The 20895-nt window shown below is 42.4% G+C and overlaps 2 protein-coding genes across 2 annotated transcripts in view; one reads left to right on the top strand and one right to left on the bottom strand.

Moving 5' to 3' along the window:
* Positions 1-20895, bottom strand: part of IFT140 (intraflagellar transport 140) — a 90135-nt gene that overhangs the window by 1471 nt on the left and 67769 nt on the right. Inside the window, exons 19-28 of the mRNA XM_075018256.1 lie at positions 7610-7787; positions 4743-4933; positions 3579-3674; positions 3080-3212; positions 2841-2984; positions 2298-2426; positions 1901-2083; positions 694-900; positions 259-471; positions 12-178 (exon numbers count right to left, since the gene is read on the bottom strand). Coding sequence (XP_074874357.1) covers positions 12-178; positions 259-471; positions 694-900; positions 1901-2083; positions 2298-2426; positions 2841-2984; positions 3080-3212; positions 3579-3674; positions 4743-4933; positions 7610-7787 — 1641 coding nt within the window. The remainder of the gene's footprint in view (positions 1-11; positions 179-258; positions 472-693; positions 901-1900; positions 2084-2297; positions 2427-2840; positions 2985-3079; positions 3213-3578; positions 3675-4742; positions 4934-7609; positions 7788-20895) is intronic.
* The window catches only part of TMEM204 (transmembrane protein 204), a 32371-nt gene continuing 29048 nt past the window's right edge, over positions 17573-20895 (top strand). Inside the window, exon 1 of the mRNA XM_075059483.1 lies at positions 17573-18560. Coding sequence (XP_074915584.1) covers positions 18281-18560 — 280 coding nt within the window. The 5' untranslated portion in view covers positions 17573-18280. The remainder of the gene's footprint in view (positions 18561-20895) is intronic.

Below are 20895 nucleotides of genomic sequence, written 5' to 3'. Positions count from 1 at the left end.
CTGCAGCTCACCTCCGAGCATGGATGAATCGCTTAATCAAGGTCATCTTGCTTTGCAAATGTGCTAGTTTGCTTTCCTCTTCCAGAGGGCTTCTAGTCTTTGCTTTTGAAAGGCACTTATACGCTTCTGTCAGTGCTCCTTGTGCTTTCTCATAGTTCTGATACTCATCAATTTCTACCTGCAAGAGGAGAAATGAGATGAATGTCTTGCTCCAGAACTAAACCAAACACCTTTAGCAGCCACAGGAGGGGGATGTACCTGAGCACATGCATCATAGAAACCTGCGAGCAGGTCAAGGGCCCTTCCTTTAGTATAGAAGCTAATGATGTTCTTCATAATCTCGGGGTCCTTCCGCCAATCCAGTGATTGTAGATAGTTGGCTGCCATGATATAAATCTCTCTCTCTCTGGAAACTCCCGCAAAGAAGACAATTTTCTTGGTATCTCCAGATTTCAGCAGTGCCCTCATAGCCTAGCAAAGGAAAGGGGAGCATGGGGGGAAGAGGGGGAAAAAAATATCATTATGAATACAAAACCATAAGCTATGCTAAAATGGCTAGGAAGCCTCGTCTGGATAGTCTACTGTATGAAGACTGTTCCAAGATTTACTTTTCAAAACACCTGTGTTTTGAGAAATCTTGGAAGGTAATAGGCTCAGCCTCTTCAGCTTTTTTTGCTATGTAGCCAGGCTGACCTTTAACTTGTTTCCTGCTTGCGTGTATTTCTTGGTCGCCAGGTAGTAATTGCCTTGTCTCATGCAGCAATCAGCGATTTGCTCCAACAGCTCTCTCTGGGCCTCCTCAGTGAGGTCCTTGGAGTCCTTACAGACCGTCATCTTCTCAGCCATCTCCTCCGTAATGGTCAGGTTCTGCTTCAGGCAAAGTTGCAGAGCTTCATGGTACTAATGGAAATGAGAAAGCAATGAGATGTTACAAACACCACAGTGATACCTTATGTTGCTTGTGCTGTAACCTACGCAAATTAGCTATATGAAGGTACAAATGCTAACAGCTGTGGGTGCTCTAGCTAGAACATTGTTGTGTAGTTAAGCATCCTGACAGCAACTCCTGTTCAAGTACACACTGTCTCATTTTGTTTGCTAAGAATGCACTTGTTCTTCCATGAAGACCACTGATTCTCATCTGTTTTCTCAGAAGACACTAGTCTGGCACTAAAGATTCATCCACTTCGTCTCTTTGAATGTGACATTCTCAGAGACATACAAGTCAGATTTATTAAGCATGGTTGATTATATTAAGGTTTTCAGCAAATAAAATAAATACAGGTATTTGAAAGATTTTGTTAAATAATTTGCTACTTCCCTTTTAGGAACAAATTTTGAGTAGGATATACAATAGCTGCTGTACCCTTGCAAAACATGGAAGAACGTAAGACATAGGACCTCATTCAAGAGGAGTGGTTATAGGACTGCTTTGGTACCCAGCAGTAAGGCTGAGTTGCCAGTACAATAAATGAGGGCACAGTAGAAGTGTGTAGAAGTTTAGGTGAGAAATGAAGCGCCTTAACTACATTGGTGGTATGACATAAGGGACAGCATTGATTTTTTTTTTTTTTTTTTTTTTGACTGAGGATGTTATAATTTTCCTGTCTGTAAATATGTTAGTTTAGAGAGTAGGAGTTGTTTTTTTTTTTTAACCAAGAGTGCAAAATCTGCAGGTTTTAAGCCAGAAATAAGATAGAAAGTCAGAAATCCATTTCTAGAGTTGAGCCAGTGGACTACCACCCTATGAGTCATTGGCATGAGAGGAAACTTTAAACCTCACAAATATCTCTGTGTGTCTGTTTACAAACAAAGATAAATAATGTATGTGTGTGCACGTACACACCTGTTGCGCTGCTCTTTACCTGTGCACAGAGGGACCAGAGATGCTGGACCTTACCTTTTTGGCTGTTAGCAGCAACTCCATTGCCTTCTCATACTGAGCATGTTCAATAAAAAAATCAGAACAGCGGGCTAGCAGAGCTGGGTCTGATTTATCATCCAGGTCTTCAGCAATTAGCTGTAGGGCCCCAAACTGCTGCGTGGCAAAGGCAAGCTCCAGTGCTTTGGAGAAATGTCCTGCCTGCAAAATTAAGAATGAGTCTTTAAAGACTAGAGTAAGCACTGTAGAATCAGTTTACAGGATACCCTAGAGAGGATTAATAAAGCATTACCCACTATGAAAAAACAATTACTGAACAGTACATATAGTAAAAACTACAGTTCATTTAATGTTCCTCTGCTGTAGGAACTGCTTCGGTTTAAAATTTGGTATTTTTTACTAAGACGACATTTACCTTATGGTATAACATGACAGCTCTGTCCATTTGCTCCCCCTTTTCCTCATAATAGCAGGCTGCCTCTATCATGTCTTCTGGAGAGCTGAGAAGAGCCAGGTTCATCAGCTGATCATCTAAATTGTTATCCTATTCAAAAGCAGAGACTTAGCTTTAGGTATGCAGCAAACAGATTTCATAATTCTGTCTTTGGGCAAGCCTACACCTTTATACTGTCACACAGTAGCCCATCAGCTCCCTTCTGTGTAAAACCTATACCAACCCAAGTAACTTTGAGCTGCAACAATGATAATTTGTTTCAGGCAGTTTTCTGTTGAGATATACAAGAAAAATAATGTCCCATATAACCAAGCCTTTATCGATGCCTCTTTTGCAGGAGATGCAAGCAGAAACCAGGTGCATCTTCACAGCGGGCTGTATATGAGCAAGCAGTGTCTCACAAGAGCCAATGGGCAGAAACAACTTGTACCACTTCCATTCTGTACGCTGCCTAAGGATAGAATCCTACTTTGCTTTTGGACATAAATGTACCTCTTTGCATACCTTACACAAGCGGATGGCATTGTTAAATGCCTGGGCCCTGGTGTAGAAATGTACAGCCTGCTTGATGTCATCCTGACTCTCATACTGGCGGGCCAAGTGATACGATGCTGCCCAATTCCCTGTTTCATTTGCTATTTCAGCAGCCTGAAAAGGAAATCATATAGCTTTACTTTGTGCCCATACTCATCCCAGGAATGAGAATTCTCTGGAAGCAGATGGGAGCAGGCTGCCTTCCTTACCTTCTGAATGTTGCCCTGAAAGCAGTGGACACGGACTAGGGAAAAATAATCCTGAGCCAGCGCATAGTATTTTAGTGCAGATTCCATATCGGATTGGCTTTCCAGATACTGTGCCCACCATTTCCACAGGCTCCTAAAAAAGCAACAACATTAATTGCAGTAACAAGAATTGCCAGAGACTGCATTTTTCACTCCTGGTGATCTTGAGTTCAAGACTAGATGATACATTTTTTTAGAATGTAAACAAGGGTTTACCCCCAATTCAAGGGTGCTGTTCAAAGGTCTGCACTGTGAGGGAGTTCAGCCTAGATATCTAATGTGGCAGTTCTTGAGTGAGATTTAGCATAGTGCTGAAAAGCTGGAGGAGGATCCTAATGGATAAGGCAGGGGTTGAACTGGCAGCTGAGAGGATTCATACTCCTCCTTCCCTCCTCTCTTCACAAGTTGTATTTCAGACCTGAAAATCCCACTGGGGAGAAGGAACAAGCATAGCACTGACTTGTCTTTCATCTTGTTGACATAGTTCTCCAGGGCTTGTAAGTCTTCAGAGAGCATGCGGGGTACCTCAAACCTATGCGTGTCTGACTTCTCATAGCTGTAGAGAAGAAGAACATATTAGATGAGAAATTACTACCTTCATATTAGCTCACTTCCTGTGTAAAAAATCCATTTCATGTTGTTTGACAGCCATAGAATGCCAACACTGGTAACACTGCTTCATTTGTATTACTGCGTTCTCTGTAAGACCAGTTGCAGTCTGCCAGCACCATCAAAAATAAAAAGTTCAATGGTCCTGCAAGGCACCTGGAATCAGGGAGGCAATATGATCACAGGACAGTAAATATTTTAAAAGTGCCAGTGATGGTTCAAAGAAACACCCCAGAAAGCTCCCCAAACATCAAGAACATCCCTGTACACTTGACTGAAAAGGTCACAAGAGCCCTGGGCTCCTCATCTTGCCTAGTCCTGCTGCCATCCACTGCAACTTCAGCCTCTTTTTCACTACCCAGAGCTCACTGCACTTCTGCCACCATCTACTGGTGGGGTCTCTCCTCAGCTCCTGGCCCGCCTTGATCACCTAAAACAGGTCTGTCTGATCACATCAGAGCTCTACTTTGACTCTGAACAGAAGTGACCTTATTACATTATATTGTGAGGCTTCACATGATAAAAAATATATTAAAATAAGAATTCAAACAACAAATACAAGACATTAAAAAAATCACTTCTCCTAACTTCTCTAAGGACTCATCAGTCACAGGAGAGGACCGGGTGCCAGAAGCACCCAAGCCAGACTAAATTCTGCCACAGCAGTTGTGTCTGGGACTCTCAGGAGAAGTAAACAAGTGGTTTTGTCATGGAAAAGGAAGGAAAAGAGGGCAGTGGTCTTCCAGAGACAAGTACAGGATTGGATATCAGTGGGCTTCAACTATTGGCCCTGAAAAGACACTTAACCTTTCTGACGCTAAGCTTTATTAGCCTGGGAGGGTGCTGGGAAGTTTATTGTAACAACGCTTCACTCCATGAGATAGAAAGCGCCAGAAACAGGAAAAGACTTTAATTAATTATTGCTGGTCATCATCAGACATCCTCCTTAGCCTGCCTCCAGTCTTCACGAGAGAAAAAGGTCTAAATGCCCTGGGTGCCACAGGCTAGTGCTTACTGGGTGAGTGCAAGACTCTGCTCTCCGGTTGCCTCCAGGTGCTTAGCGTAGTTGTAATACGTGGTGCGTAGGTGAACCCGATCGTGAGCTTCAGCTGTTTCGATGGCTTTCTGCCACTGGTTTGAGGCTTGATAGAACTTGTTCAGGAGGTCGTAACGTTTGCAAGCCTTGTAGAGTCGCTCCGCATCTTCCTGGAAGCAGAGCATACAGATGCCTCGTTATTTCCGACCAGCATTTCATAGGTGTCCTTCACAACAGACACTGCACTTCGGAGTAGTTTATTAGTGCAGGTCATTGTAATGCAATTAAAGTAACAATAATTCAGGCAGGGGGGTTAACCACCTAAATATATGTAGCCTGGAATAGCACATTACTGGGAAACAGGATGTTTATGTGAAAATAAGGAAAGCACTCAGATCCTGGCATTTACTGTACGGTATCAACTGTGGGGGGGTGGGTGACATGACCAAGCCATCAACAATTAAACGCTGTCATCAGGAGCGTAAACCATTTCAGAAAGGGGAGGTATGCTCATGTGGGGCTACAATTAACAGCCACGCTGCCTACCCAGAGGTGAGGTCCAGGAGAAGGTCCTGAGCCAAAACTAGGGGTTTTGGCAAGAAGGCATTACATGCCAGGGGACCCCCCTGCGACCTCTGAGCAGGTCTCAGAGGCAGCAATGCTGTTCATGGATAATTGAGATCCATTCCGGGGAAAAAAATGCTATTAATTTAAGACAGAATTGGAAGAGGAGGATTTTGCCGATGCTGACGCAAGGGCGAGCAAATTTGGAACTATTATTTTTATGCTTTGAGAGGTACTCCTGTGGAAGGAGCATTTTCCTGCTCCACCCGACTGCTATCCAGCTGAACACTATATTTAGTAAATTGAGATTATCTGTCCAAGACAGAAAAATAGTTTCTGTCTCTTATTGTTTCAAATTCAAAAAAGCATAGAAAGTAGAGAAGGAAGATTCCTGCCCTATGACTTTGTACGAGATGAAAAAAAAGCAACAGAACTGCATTCGTTTTGCTACAGTTCCCCTCCACCTCTCCAAATAGATCTAAATGTCCAAAAGAAGGAGTATTGACACTTTCCAGCCTCATAGGTTTTTCTGCCAGGAAGCTTTTCCAAACATTTAGTTTGAATTTTCCTTTTCTTCTTCACTTTAACTCAGAATAGTTACTCTTTGTCTCTCAAACATTTACACTCTTAAAATAGTCGTAGATTGCTAAACACCTTTTTAAGCCAAATTCTAATTATTCAGCTATCTATCTTAAAGATTTCCTTGTCTGTGAAATCTTTCCAAGAGCTTAACAATCTGCAGTGATTTTCTCTGAACTTCTTCCAGTTCGTCAACGTTTTTTTCTGGTAATGAGATACTTAAGGGTGGAGGTTAATGTTCCAGCTGTAGCTGCAACAAATACCTAGACAGAAGTTATCAAATCAAAGCCCCAGGATGTGGTGTCTCCTCAAACGCAGCCCCAAACAGATTTTTTGTTGTCATAGCACCTTGCCATTTTTTATCTAATTTGTGATTTCCAGTGAACCGTGGGGTATTTCATCAGTTCTCCCTTCCCAAATTTTCTCTCTTACAGATCATATGCCTGGATCTTTTATGGTTCCCAAATTAAAAATCTCTGCTTTTCTTACAGATCATTGATGAAGACATTAAATAAAGGTGAACAGAGTGGAATACAGTCTCTTATCATTCATCTAATGCAATAGCGATCCGGTCAGTTTTCAATCTACATGATAATGCTGGTCTCAAACCCATTTTAGATCTCAATTCTATTGGTAATCAAGGGGAATGGGTTCAGACTTCAGTAAAGACACACAGGAAAGACAAGGTCCATTTTGGTATGTATTTGCTGCCAGGTCGGGCTCCAGATACAGGTCTGAGGGACAGTTGCCCTGTGCACCAGAGTACGGGGAGAACAGCCTGGCCGCATCCTCTGGCTGTGCTGGACCCAGGCAAGTTACTGCTCCCACGACGGGAGAAGCTGGGATGGAGATCTGGGCGACTGTAGTAGAGCAGGCATCCCTGGGACAGCACAAGCAGCAACTGTGACTCACCAGAGCTCTCCAACCCTGCAGGAAACATCAATTTTGCCTAAACCGCTTAAATGTCTTAACCAGCCCTTGCTCTCTGGCAGAATGCAGCTTTAGCCTTTCACTCTACAAACAAACCTGCCAAAAGGGAACTTGTGTTTCCCAAATTGGACCTTAAAATATGTTTGTTGAAATATTTTAGCTAGCATACTTTGAAGTACATCTTTTTAATCCAGTCAAACCTAGAATGATTAAGCTTGGAAGAATTATGCGCCATGAAAACAGTTTTTCTGTTTAATGTTTCACACGTAAACCATCCTTAAAAGGTGCTTCCTTCATTCAGCAATTTTTCGTACGGGAGTAAAACTCCCATATAAATTCTGTACAGCAGTTAATAAAATAGACAAATTAATTTGCTATACCCTTAGGCGGTTATGCCTCCTGGTAGTCTTATTTCCAGGCATCAGATACTGCCACACTCATTCTCATCTACTCTTTGAGGAACATGAAAAGGGCTCAGGGGACCGCTGAGCCCTCTGGAGTTCAGGGAAAGCCCCTGATGAGTGTCACGCAGGAATCGTGCAGCACGGGGTTGTGCAATGCTGAAGGAGATGCCTATTTCCCTATGATAAAAGCTCAACTTCAGGAAAATATTTGTCAGAACTACTCATCACTCCCTGGAAACCTAGCAATAGGTTTTACTCCCCTCCAAGCTTTTTGTGTCTCAGAATTTAAAAAAAATGATCAGTTTCTCATTTTTGTCTGTAGTTAAGCAGGGTGGATATTCCCAGATGCGTATGGTCAGCGGGGTTTACCAGCATGCCCAGCTGAATGGCCAGCACCGCCACTCTGGCCTCCTGCTCTGGTTCTTGTTCAGCCTCCCTCAATGCCTTGGCTCCTCTTGCATGACCCATGTTTCCAAGGCAAATTTTGGCAACATCGAGCCTCTGAGTCTTCACGCACATGCGAGCCATGTTCTCCCAGACAGCCTCACTGTAAGAAATGGGAAAGGAAAGGAGAGCTGTTTTGGTGTCACCGTTAAGGCTTGGGTACTAAGCAGGTAAGATGCAAGGAAAGAGGAGAGCGTGAAAAGGAAAACTCTTAGTACATTGGACACTTGCTGGATGTAACAAAGAGACTCCAGCTGCTGTGTGAAGATTGAAGAGGAACAGAAATAGGTCTCAGACATAAAGGTTAGTTCTGGAGCTGAATGCCCACAGCCGTAAAGAAATATTGCAGGTTTTGCTTTACACCAATGTCTAAACAAAAGCAGTTATGTTTGCATGTATATAAGCATTTTTCATGTGTCCATCACTGTGCTTCTTGCTGTAGCTGCAACATATAGACATTCACAATACCCCCACGTCAGTGTTCAGAATTCAAAAGAAAAACTATGAGAAGTCTTATAGACATAAACCTTACACTGGAAACATCCTGCTACTGTCCTGCATAGTTCAAACATGGAACAGCTATTAGGAGCCTAATAGTTGCACTCAATAACAGGGAATGATGTGTAGGAAACAACCAACCAAACTATCTTCTGATTTAAAACTTGCACAAATAATGGCACAAAGAAAAGCTTTGCGATGCTCAGAATGAGAACTCTTCAGGGCTAAGAGCTTCCACTTAACATTGCAAAATCATCTGCCAAGACAGAGGCAGGGATCGGCTGAGCACTGCACTCCCATACAGGAACGTCAGGTCTCAGCGGGCGGCATTGCTCAACAAGGGACCGCAACACAATTGACCATTACATGGGGTGACAAGCAAAGATTTTCATAGATTCTGTTTACACTTGAGGCTCTTCAGAATAAAGTGCAATATGTTTGACTAATAGAAACCATAAGCATTCAAAATGTGGGATTTTTTCAGTGCGTGAACCTCAGCAGAGGTATGGTCCATACAGTTCTCAGATACCACCACGGCACAAAATAAGTATCTAAGTGATAAAAGCAGAAAAAAAAAATAGATAAAAAAGTTGAATGACACTTCACGTCCCGCACCTGCAAGCAAATCCCCTTCCAGTTTTCCTATGATTAAAATGTTTTTCTCTGCCCAGTTGCTGTGGGAAAGCCCTGCACAAACAGGGGAAAGTGACTAACCGGGAAGCAGTGAAGCAGATGAGACACGACGTGCTGTCAAACACATACAATAAAGAAAGGCAGAGAAAAAATGTTTTTCCTAATTTACTTTACAATTAGAGCATCTTTTATTTGCACCTACGACTGGTATAACTTTTTCAGGTAGTAATCAACATAAATATGTGACATTAAGGCCAAAACAGTATAGAGAAAATAAAATAGGATCAGAAGTGATAAATCAGGGGCAAATTTCAGATAGTTCAGAAGTTTTCCTTGTTTAGAAAAGCAAAAATGCATGTCTGAACATTTTACTGACTTTCTTATATCTGCATGTCCATGCTGAGTGTGGTTCAAATGCAGCCTCCTCTCATGCTCTGCTCCAACACGTCCAAGTCCCCCAGACTGGGGGCAGACTGAAAGAGCACAGTAATTTCTGAACTAGAAAGGCCTTACATAAACTTCAGCACTAGATCCTTCTGCGTGTAAGTCTATGCATCGCCACTCAATATAGAAATGCTGACTTTTATCAGCAGAAGAAGTGACTTTCCTGATTTTCAAAAAGTTGGAATTGGTTTCTCTTTTATTCCAGCTACTGCCTGTATCTGGAACTGTAAAAAGCAGGAAACCCACCATTACAGAACATTTAGGTTGTGTCAGATATCATCACCTGGGTGTGATCAAAAAGGAGAGTTCTGTCATTAGTAAAAGATGTCAAATATTGTGTGTGTGGGCATGGCTGTGCTTTGCTACGCACAAGGAAAATAAATGTATTTTTCCAAAATTTGTAGCATGCCAGAAGAAGTTGCCACTAGCTGTTTCACTCTGGGTGAAGGAACGCACGCCTGTGCTGTGCTTTGTCAAACTGACTAACAGCAAGTTTCTGAACGGAAATAAAAATCTTTATTTTTCAGAGCCTGGACAGCTCGCAATTCCAATGCAAGAAGATGAGAGTTCAGGGGCTTGAGCAGACAAGCAGATGAGAAATCTTATGTAGACTACAGAGAATGGAAACTTTTGAAAGGAAAAAGACCAAATAGTGTATTTTAAAGTACAAAGTTAAAAGATAACAGTGTGCAGAGACACACAGCAGGACTTAGAAGATGTACTCATCATCTATCGGCTGCACTATGCTTCCCTGAATGGCAATGCCTCCTGCCAACTTCAAAACACGGTGGGAGCTGCTGCCCCCAGGATTCCTCTTTGGGAGCTCTTGCCCCGCGCACAGCCTGCCTGTGGGCCACCTCAGCACCCATGCCAGCCGTACGCAGTGGACCACCCAGATGTACCTCTGCCCTGAGGAGCTGGAGCTCTGCCATCCCACCTCTTCCTCCTCCACTCCAAATCATTTGCAAAACAAACCTGAGAGGCTCCAGCAGCAGGGTACTGCTTGGGTGCAACAAATACAGAGGAAGAAACATCTCCAGTTGATGTGCTCTGCATTAGGTTTTATTTTGGCAAGCACTGCCTTTCTGACAGTCCCAGCTGGAGAGATGGTGAGCACACACCAGAATTCACCACTGTGGTCAAACCGGACCAAAGACACTGAATTTGGAAGTGTTCACGGTAGAGCAGTGCTTGCACAGACTCATTCAGCGCTGAGACCAAGGCAAGAGACAGGCTAAAAGCAACTCACCAGCACAAGTACCTATGAAAGGTGAAAACATTGCCTCTCTCTGACCATCCCTTCTCCTGCCTCTGCCCTCCAGAAGTGCTTGAAAGAATGTTTCCTCTAACGAACCTGGCCCTGCTCTGCACAGAGGAGTTCCCATTCTCCGACTGGAGCTAAGGATGGCTTTGTTAGCAGCTGCATGGGGGAGAACCCACAGCCAAACCTTCTCCCCTGGTCCATGGCAAGCTGCAGCAGAGGCTGGTTCCCTCCAGCAGATGTGTCCGTCACAAGAAGGACACTGCTCTGCTAAGGTACATACACGTATGATTTCAATTTTCTTCCTGCAGCAAAATACTAGAAAACTGTTTCGGCTTTGAGAGTCCATTCATTTTACCACCACACTCACTACGCTGTTGCTAAGGTATGCAAGTATTTCTGACACAGCAACATACTATTTGCTTGCAAAGACCATCTTCATATGCAGATATTACATGCTTATTAATATATTTGTTTGTATTTATTATTTTAAGATATCGTTAATTAGATTGTATTTAAAATCTAGAAAGGTCCCAGAGTAACACCACCCTGTGAAATGCAAAAGAACCAAAGTATTTTACAAAAATAAACTACCGCATAACACAGAAGGTCTCACTGCCTAACAAAAGCACAAACCCCAGAGCTGTTGGCCACCACAGAACACCGCAACCAAGCCTCAGCTGTGCAACGGCACGGACTGTGTCTCACCAAAACCACAGGGGGTTAATGCAGCAGATCCATGCTCCCAAACCTGGGCGAGGACCAGGACACTGGGACTGATCCACCACAGCTCCTGCAGAAAGACCAGGGGACCGTTAGCCAGAACCTCAGTTTTACCTTCGCGCCAAAAAGAAACCTCCAGCCTCTCCACAACATGGCTGATCAGAGAGAATGGTCACTTTTTATAGCGCCAAATTCTTTTTTAGAGATTTCCCTTGCAAACTATTCAGCTTGAGGTACCCGGCAGGCTTGCTGGCACAAGTGGGCAGGCCTGCAGGCAAGGGATAGGTTTAGAGACGAGAATGATCCAGGAAGCATCAGCAACACACTTCCATGTTTCTCCGTGTCTCAAGAACGACCTCGGCCTTGAGATGGCAGGCGGACACCTCCAGCACCAGAGCAAGAGTCCTGCCCGTCAGTTTTTCTGCCCCTTTGGAATGTGGGTAAATTACTGCTGGTCTGGTTAAGGACCAAGAAACAGGAGGTACAGAACAGGCTCACTTAAATCCCAGGCAAACCCACGGTTTATCTCTCAACAGTTGTTCATGTAGCAAGAAAGACGAAATCTGCCTTGCATCCCTAAAAGGCAGCAACTCTTCTCTGCAGGCCTGGCCCCACTGTCGCATATAAAATTCCAAGTAATAATTTACCCTGCCCCCAACTCATGCTCTGGGAATTTCCTGTTCTTCCCCTCCTCCTCCTCCTTTTCTTCCCCCTGGAAAGCCGCTCACATCTGTACTTCATCAGCTGAAGCTGAAAACTTAATGAAGACCAGACGCAGCAACAGTGTGAGCCGAGCCATGGGAATGTGCTCCCCGGGGAGCAACACCTCCCCATGACACTCACGAACGAATGATCAATCTGCTGCTGCACCCCAAACTCCACAGGCTCCAGGCCACATCAACAGCATTATGGATTTGGAAAGCAAACTTTGACGCCTCTTAAGACTGGACACCAGTTTTACCACATATTTGATGAAAAAGTTTTTCTTCCTTTCTATCTGATCTTTTGCATCTGTTTTTCTATGAAACTATGTTTATAGCATCTAACCGTCTGATTTTACAAACTCTTCTGTTCCTATATATTTTTCATTGCCCATTTTGCATGAAAGTTTAAAGAAAAAAATCCAGTGAATCGAGTATTATTTAGATGTTCTAGAGATTTATATGTCTGAAGCACCTCACTACAAAATCTCTCTCCCTATATTTAATGGAGTATATTTGGAAAATGAACATATGTTTCATCTCTTGCCTCTAAATACCTTGATCAGGAGGAAAAAGAGAATCTCTCTTTCCGATTTGGGCCCCAGTTCGTTGAACAGGACCCTGAGTATTCTGCTTTAAAAGACTACTGTATAATGCAAAGGAAAATACTAATGTAAGATATAATATCTATAACACTAATATCAGATGTAGTATCTGTAACACTGTATTATATATAACAATATACTATTACATCCCTATAACATTCTGTTATAGATAATATATCTTAATATATTATTACGTCCCTAAGGCATACATCTACCTGGAGTGGGTGGGTGTCCCCTTGTGCCTCAGGCACAGCCTGGGCTGTCAAAAATGGAAATAAATCCAGCAAGTGGGAGAGCTTTTGCTGACCCAACGGTGGGGACAAGGAAGCTTCACTTCCCTATCACAAAACAAACCATACAAGAAATTCAAAGCAGATTCTCAGCAGCTTGGCCAACTGGGACCACAGTGGATGAACCATTCTGGCGTGAAGGGTTTGCTACTAGACCTACTCTAACGTGAGCAGAGTCAGGGCTGGCCTGGACAAACACTGCAGGGCACTCGGCACCACCCTTCCCCAGCCTCCCCCCACTGCCTACGTGCTGCTCGGGGGTGTTTTCTATGCAAAGGAAAAGGATGGGACAAAGCAGGTGCTGCTTCCTAAGGAAAATTAGCAACATCTATTACTATTTTTCAAATGTTAATCCCTTGCCTGGATTTCGGTAACTTAAAGTTACATGTTCCAACCCTTGAAAAAAACATGTTAGAATAATGTAATCTGGCCGAAATGTACAACGGTGGGTGACTCTGACCAGGTAACTCATTTATGATCAACTTTACATACATATGACTTGATAGACTGGTCATAGGATAAAAGCATCATGCTGTGGACCGTAACATCTACAGAGGGCTTAGACATGGTCAAATGAGACAAATGACGTGACACCTAAGGTTAGCAGGCATGAAAAGCTGATAGTTTAGAAGTACTATGTAAAATTAAACACATCTATAAAGATAGACTGTTCTTATCTTCAAACCACTGCAAAATAAAGAAAGAGTTAAAAAGTCAAAATTGCTGGCTTATTGTCTGTTCTCCTGTAACCTGGAAAAAACTTGGGACTTGAAAAAATGATGCGTTATCTGATGTAGCTAAATTACATTAGGTGCTTTTAAAATGTATTTATTGGATTCTGGTTATGCCTGTTCAGTGGAACTGAACAATAACAAGGAACTAAATAACGTATGAAAAGTTGCAACAATTCAATGAGATTCTTGATAGCGTTAATCATATTAAATGAGTCCTTCTCTGAGAAATACGTCAGGCATTTTTCATGTATGATCAAAACATTGAAAGCTGTCTAGATTATTCCTAAAAACTCTTCCCTGGCAGAAGCAGAGTATTTGATAAAGCAACAAAAGCTTTACAGAATATTATCTATAATACCATATGAAATAGATAGCTTTGTCTTTTCCAAACTTATCCTGATAATATCAACACCAACCTAATGTTCAGTGTGAATTCCATCAAACAAAACTCTTGTGTCCTAAGGAATGCAGTAAGTACTGCAATTGAATATACTGCTGCACATTTTTCAGTAGTGTCCATTAAGGTGTTTTGGGGTAGTTTTTTTAAGGATCAGAAGGATTCTGATCCTTGTGCTGTTTTGTATTGGAAGCACAAGACCTCTGAGTGGAGATAGAGAATGTCACTGACTGTGAATGCACCAACAAGAACCATTTGATGAAAACTGTAACAAAAATGAATAAGTGAACCATTTTGGTATGAGCAGACTAGGAAAATTTGCCAGATCTTTGCAAAACTCATTTAAATTTGACTTGGTGCGATCTACTCATTTGGGCAATTCCCCAATTTTACATCTTTAGATATTAATTTATTGAATTTTTATTTATTTATTTATTTTATTAATTGAATAGAATGATGCAAAGCCATTTGCCTATCAAAAAATAATAGAAAAAAGATTATGCCCTGCATAAACAACTGTAAACAGAATTTACTAGGTAGTAAATGGACAAATGCAGTACAGAAACAACTAGTTATCTGATATGATCTAAATTATTGAGAATCTGAAAGTAAAATCACATTTATGTAACTGATTTCTCACCCTGAAAGACCCAAAATGCTGTATAAGCTGCTGTGCAAATTGTATGCAGTAATGTAACCTACCACCGAGCAGAACCACTCTCTAGCATGGAACAAACAATTAGGAAACAGCTACTTCCAGACAAGAACATCCACCAGAAATTTTGCCATGGGAAAAAAAGTGATCACGTGCTTGCTGAATTACGGCATCCAACAGCAATTACTACTGCCTTACATTGCACTTCAGATACTCTCCGTACTGGTGTGTTATCTGGGTGGGCTGAAGACCGCAGTGCTGCTGTCCTTTCTGCTCTGTGAGCCATGACCAGGGCTCCCAGAAAAATTTCATCATCACAAAAACTTAAAGTCCCAAATCATTTGTGATGTGGCAGTCCCCATCAACAGAGAGACCATACGGACTTAAAATTATGCAGCCTCTTTAGAGATGACCACCTCACCGTAGCTAGAGGGATGCAGCACCTGATCTAAGACCAGCTTTGTCATGAGCCCCAGCACCACCTCCTGTGTTTTATGTGGCAGTGAACTGATCCACTTGACTCATCTGCATCCGTTCCCAGCTGCAACTCACTACATAGCCACCCACCCATCTGTGGCAACAACGAGAGGCAATCTGGGAGAAAGACATTTACTTTTTTCCGCTGGGAAAGCTGCCTTAAATGCAAACTCATTGACTTTCATGGATTTGCACATGTAACATGAAGAATTTCTCAAGTATCATATATCCCAAACCACAAACTAATGCCATGATGTTTAGATGACCTAGTCCCTTTGATGCTCAAAGACAAGTATGACTTAGGAAGGATATGATTTATTTTTAATGTTGATGGAATTACAAAAAAGAGGTTGAATATTCTCACACCGAATAACTGGTGTGGAAAGAGGAAGAGATGTGACTAAGTTTTAAATTATTAGACTGATTTGTCCAGCCTTTGCAAAATACAATTGCTATTTTTTTTTTACAGGTAACATGCAAAGAAAGTTTGTGCCCTTGTGAAAATACATGCTTAGATTTCAACAAATCACAAAAATCAAAGACGGGGAGGGGGGGAGAAGCAGGTGTGTGAATGGGTAGAAGAGATTTTTCCCTAAAGGTAAATCTTTCCTGGCATTATCTGCATATGAACATGACCTGCCTTGCTGCTGAATCACAGCCTTAAAATAGTAACAAATAATCCATGGGTTATAAAATATGAAAATATAGTCAATGCTGGTAGGAAATTTCTTTGAAGAATGGAAGAACACCAGTGTGTTATTTATATTGAAACTTCTAAAACCAGAGATGCATAGAAACACGGCCAATCGCAGGAAAGAAAGAAACCAAAGATGTTGTACTGCTGTCAAAGTATGAAGATGCTCAAAGTACCTAAAGCTTAATCCATTTAAGGATTAAAAATGAGCCAAGTGCACAAAGAAGGGGTGAAATCATAGCCAGATTTGTACATTCAATTTCAATAGCTGAAAACTAACTATAGGGGCATATGAACTTCATTGAAATATTTTCCACTCCTCTCAGCCACAAGTCTTAGAAAATAAAACGTTGCCTTTCAAAAAATTTCCAACCAGTTTGTCTACGTGTATTGGGTTAGCGTGGATTTGTTGACTAAGGGCAAAGTAACTTAGCTGGTAAGACAGAACTGCTATAAATCAGTTTCTAACCTAGTTTTATTAACTACACTAATGTGAATTCTTGTGCCAACATCTCAGGTGGAGTCAGTGCAGCGCGGCTGCGCCTGGTGATGCAGGTACTCTGCCACGACTTCTCGCTACTCCCTCTCCAGGCTGTGGACAAGAATGTCACACCTTCATTTCACAATATACTATTTAATACTACACCTTGTACAGTATTTTTTCAGCCTAAAGAATTTTGACAGGCTCAGCTCAAGGAAGGGCATAACCACAGGCGATAATGCCCAGAGGAGCAGGGGAGGCCGGCAGCAGCAGAAGCAGGGCTGTACCTGCCAGGGCTGTCTGCCCTCGGCCCCGGCCCCGCAGCAGGACTTGCTATGGCAGGACTTGGAAACAGCAAACAGCCATTTGGAGAGTGGGTCTCTGAAAGAGCCCTCTGGAAACATCCATGTTCAGGTACAGTTTGAAATGTCCTCAACAACTCTTTTTTAATCTGTTTATTAAAGCTGCTTTCCTTGCAGCTTTTGCAGCACCAGCACCGGGGTCCTGGCTTGCTGTATGGTAGTCAATTCTGTACTGGACTGTGAACAGAGGCATTATATTAAGGAACTTGCAGAAGTTTTTCCATCCTCTGGCCACTGAAGGAAGGTGGCCAGCCTTCTCAGAGGCACTGCAGAGCTACCAGCGTTGACAGCACACCAGGACGCGGGGCTCAGGGCTATGCCAGCCCTGCACAGTTGCAATGCAGAGATTTTCAACTTCATTCACATCGGAATACTTCCAACTGCCTTTTCAGATACCCTCAAATTTATTTTTTTTTACCAGGTTGAGAACCTCGAGTTTTTGTATTTTCTATTTATCTGCCATGCTCCCTTCTAGGGTTGCAGAGAGGAAGGGGGACATCAGTGGACACACACACACACACACACCCCCGCTTTCGTCATGCTGTTCAACAGCAAACCTCAATATTGTTTTGCTTTTAGTAAAAAGCATTTCAAAATCCCTCTCCTCAATCCGTTTCCGCAGAGCTGATGTTCGGAGGGTCGAGGCTAGGGACTTCTTTTTTCCCTTTTAAAGAGGACCTCTGAGGTGCTCCCTGGGCTCCCCTGCGATGCGCAGCCCCATTCTCGCAGCCCTGCTTTGTGCTTCTGGGAGGGTAGGAGGAGTGAGACGGGGAGGGGGGCTCGCCGAGGGGAGGAGGTACAACTTTAGAAGTCTCCATAGTCTTTTCCTTTCAGGAAACACATCCTGTTAATGTTTGACTGCTGTGGCAGTGGCTCTGTTTGTTGCAGTCGACTACGCCCAGAGGCTCACCAAAAACAGCCACAAAAACAGCCATTTCCTCTTCGTGGAGAGGTGGGGGGGGGCCTTTTCCTCACAGCAGTGGCTGTTCTCCGGTCCCTGCACTCGCAGCTCGGATCTTCAGAGAGGGACACGGCAAAGCAAACTCCTCGAGATACTCCAAACTTGCAGAGCTCCTTTGGGATGACAGCATTCACCTCCAGCTCAGCTTGGCTTTGAGAGAATGACATTTGCCACGGTTTGTGGGATATTCTGAAGTTTGCATCAAAAAAAAAAAGCTTTCGGAGTGGCGCTGGTTGCCTCGGAGGACCCGGCGCGCTTGGCACGCTGCTGGCAAGCATCCCCGCCTCTGCACTGGCAGCAGCTCAGGCTCTCCAGCCTCGAGACTGGATTCTTTCTGGCTTCGCCTCGTCTCACAAGGAATGGACCTCCCTATCGTTCAGTTCATCACAGGACTGGCATTACTTATCAAAGTGCAAGAAGGTGGATAAGCCAAAGCTGGGAAGGACCTAAAAAAGCTTGTGTTCTTATTTTATGGAATTCTACCTACCTCGCAAAATTCTCATTTCCTTGATCAGAAACACCTCTGGAGTTGACTTTGAGAATGAACGGTGATGTCCTCTAGCCACTCGTAACATCCTAGGGAAGCTGCCTCTGTTTCAAGTCCAATTTCAATGTGCTGCAGCTGATTGAGACCTCGTGTCTTCTGCAAACAGAGACTGGCAGCAAGCTGACAGTCAGATATGACTGTCCAGAAACTGGTAGCCACGGCTGTGTTGGTAGCCCTGGTCTCACTCATTCTTAACAACGCAGCTGCCTTTACTCCCAACTGGGTATACCAGACCCTAGAGGATGGGCGTAAGCGCAGCGTGGGGCTCTGGAAGATGTGCTGGCTGGCAGAAAAGAGCAGAGGAGGTGCAAGCACGAGTGCCAGGCATGGGCAAGGGGAGGAGCGCGAGTGTGAAGCCCTGGGCTGGGGTTCAGAGTCAGCTGGGTTCCAAGAGTCACGCAGTACTGTCAAACGTAAGTTCAACTTCTTGTCTTCTCTGCTTACGCTATGTCGTGATAGATGCAGTGTACAAGGTCCCCAGGGAATCTATAGCCTAGCAGAGCATCCTGAAATCATTCACTGTCTGATTCTAAACATCTCTTAACATTCATCCCTGAATAAATTAATTTGGGAAAACAAGAATAATTATGTCCACCAGTGAACTAAACTCCTCCTCCTCCCACCCTAAAAGCAGTAATCTATATTGTGCTGTCTAGTTTGTACAGCGTATGGAACAAGGTACTTTGAAAAAATAATCTGTGAAGTGTAAGTCTAAGCTTTCAGACATCTCGCTTTTCCCTCTTGGGTTCCTGCTATAAGCATATCCCTTCCTGCTCAATACATTAAATCCCAACCACAGTTGCTCTGAATACCATAAAATTAAAAAAAAACCTAAAGAAGGTATTCAGATGCCATGCAAAGTTATTTCTCTCTTCTGTTTATTTTTGTTGGAAGTGCCAGGAGCAGAAAAGACAGAACTAGTTTTGGTAAAAAAATGTAAAATTGAGATAGGCCTTAATGTATGCAACTATTCTTCTTGGTGAAAAAACACAATTAGCATACTACTTGGAGAACATGAAAATCATTAAGCATGGTGTATTTCTCATTTTGCAAATTCACAGACTCATGGGATCTAAAGAATGCATATAGCTTAAACTGAGCTAGTTAAATTTTTTGATAAGATGAAACCTGTAAGCCAATGTTGAGAATTATAAAGCTGAATAATAAAAAAGTGCACCTAACTTATCACATTCGTAATGTTAACGGTGCAACCCTGCTCTCATTAAGAAACTAGAGCAGAACTGTGCTTGGAATACCTGCGGTCATCTCGGACACCACGGCTGTGACCACAGCTAACCCTGGTGCCAAGAAGTTTGCTCCACTGCAAGCCTCTCCTGGCTTCCAGGCAGGCACCTGAGCAAGCTGTTAAGAGAGGAGGGCTGTGAGCAGCAGTGCCTCGGGGCTGTTCGTTCCGCCAAATCAATGTTTGAACTGCATCCTTCAAGGAATTGAATTTAACAGAACAAATATCTATAAAGTTCATCCCTTGACAGACACTAGGGTTTTCCAGAGATTTTAACACTGCTCATGAACAGCTCTGGTGCCTCTGAAGTACGGTGGTATTAGTAACATAAGTGATTTCAAATAGATTTTTTTTTCATGGTTTGAAATGTGGAGAAAGCAAAATGCTCTGCTCCTCCTCAAAGTCTCTCATATCTTTCTGGAGACGAAAACAAAGAAATATGAGAGGAATTTCTTTTAAAAAAAATGCTTTAATGTGGACCCATTCCATATCATGTTTTCCAACAAAATTGTGCAGTAACATTTTTTGCACATTTGCTAATGTTAAACCTGCATAAATCACAAACTGAAAACTTTGAAACTAGCCCTAAACCTAACTTTCAATTCTTTTTTAACTGAAAGAACGTTTGTAATGACAAATAATTATAAAAAGGATTAGACTGTTGAGAAATTTCCTTGATGTGTATCTGCAACTTCATCACTGGCATCACTGCTCCAATTAATATTTATAAGCCATGTTCTAACTTGAAAAACATGCATACCATTCATGAATTTTAAAAGTACATGTTCTATTTTCAACAGCTCCTGCATATTGAATTTGGCTCCTGCAGCATTTTAAACATACAAACTTGCATTTCTTGCTGTGCACAGGTCAGAAGATGGGTGGTGCTATAAAGACTGGCACAGATGTATCAGTTTCATAGCAGAATTGTATGGGCAGCAACTTCCTACATAAAAAAGCAGCAAAATGTGATAGAAAATTTTAAAATTTCAGAGTAATAATTATAGCATGATCAAGTCCCCAGAAGAATTCTCTAACAAACAATCTTAAAAATTCTCATTTAAAGGAGGACTTGGAAGCCAAATGACTCAATTTGTGAGGAATAAAGCATCCATTCACTATTTAATCTGGAAGGAAATAGTAAGCAACAGGCCAATTCTGAATCTTTATAAAGCATTTAAAAGAAAAAATCTCACCTCTGCAGCTGTGCCATGACAAACTAAGGAAGAAACAAATCTGTTGCACATATTTTTAAGACAAATATGTTTCCATGGATTGTACACAATATAAGCCTGATTCTGCATCCACGTTTTTGTTATTTTAAAGAATTTATCTAATTAAAACCACATGTTATTTTAGTAATATATATGACAATCTTCATCTGTCAGCTGTAGATAAATCACAAACATGTGTCTGTGTGTATATGTATACATACATATAAAAAAAACTTCCTGAACAAATAAATTCCTTCCTCGATGATAGGAGTTAACATGTAGTATTTTGGA

Source organism: Buteo buteo, chromosome 29 (genome assembly GCF_964188355.1).
Source record: "Buteo buteo chromosome 29, bButBut1.hap1.1, whole genome shotgun sequence".
Lineage (NCBI taxonomy): Eukaryota > Metazoa > Chordata > Aves > Accipitriformes > Accipitridae > Buteo > Buteo buteo.
The sequence above is the reverse complement of the archived record's forward strand: the minus strand, read 5'-3'. Positions and strand labels throughout refer to the sequence as shown.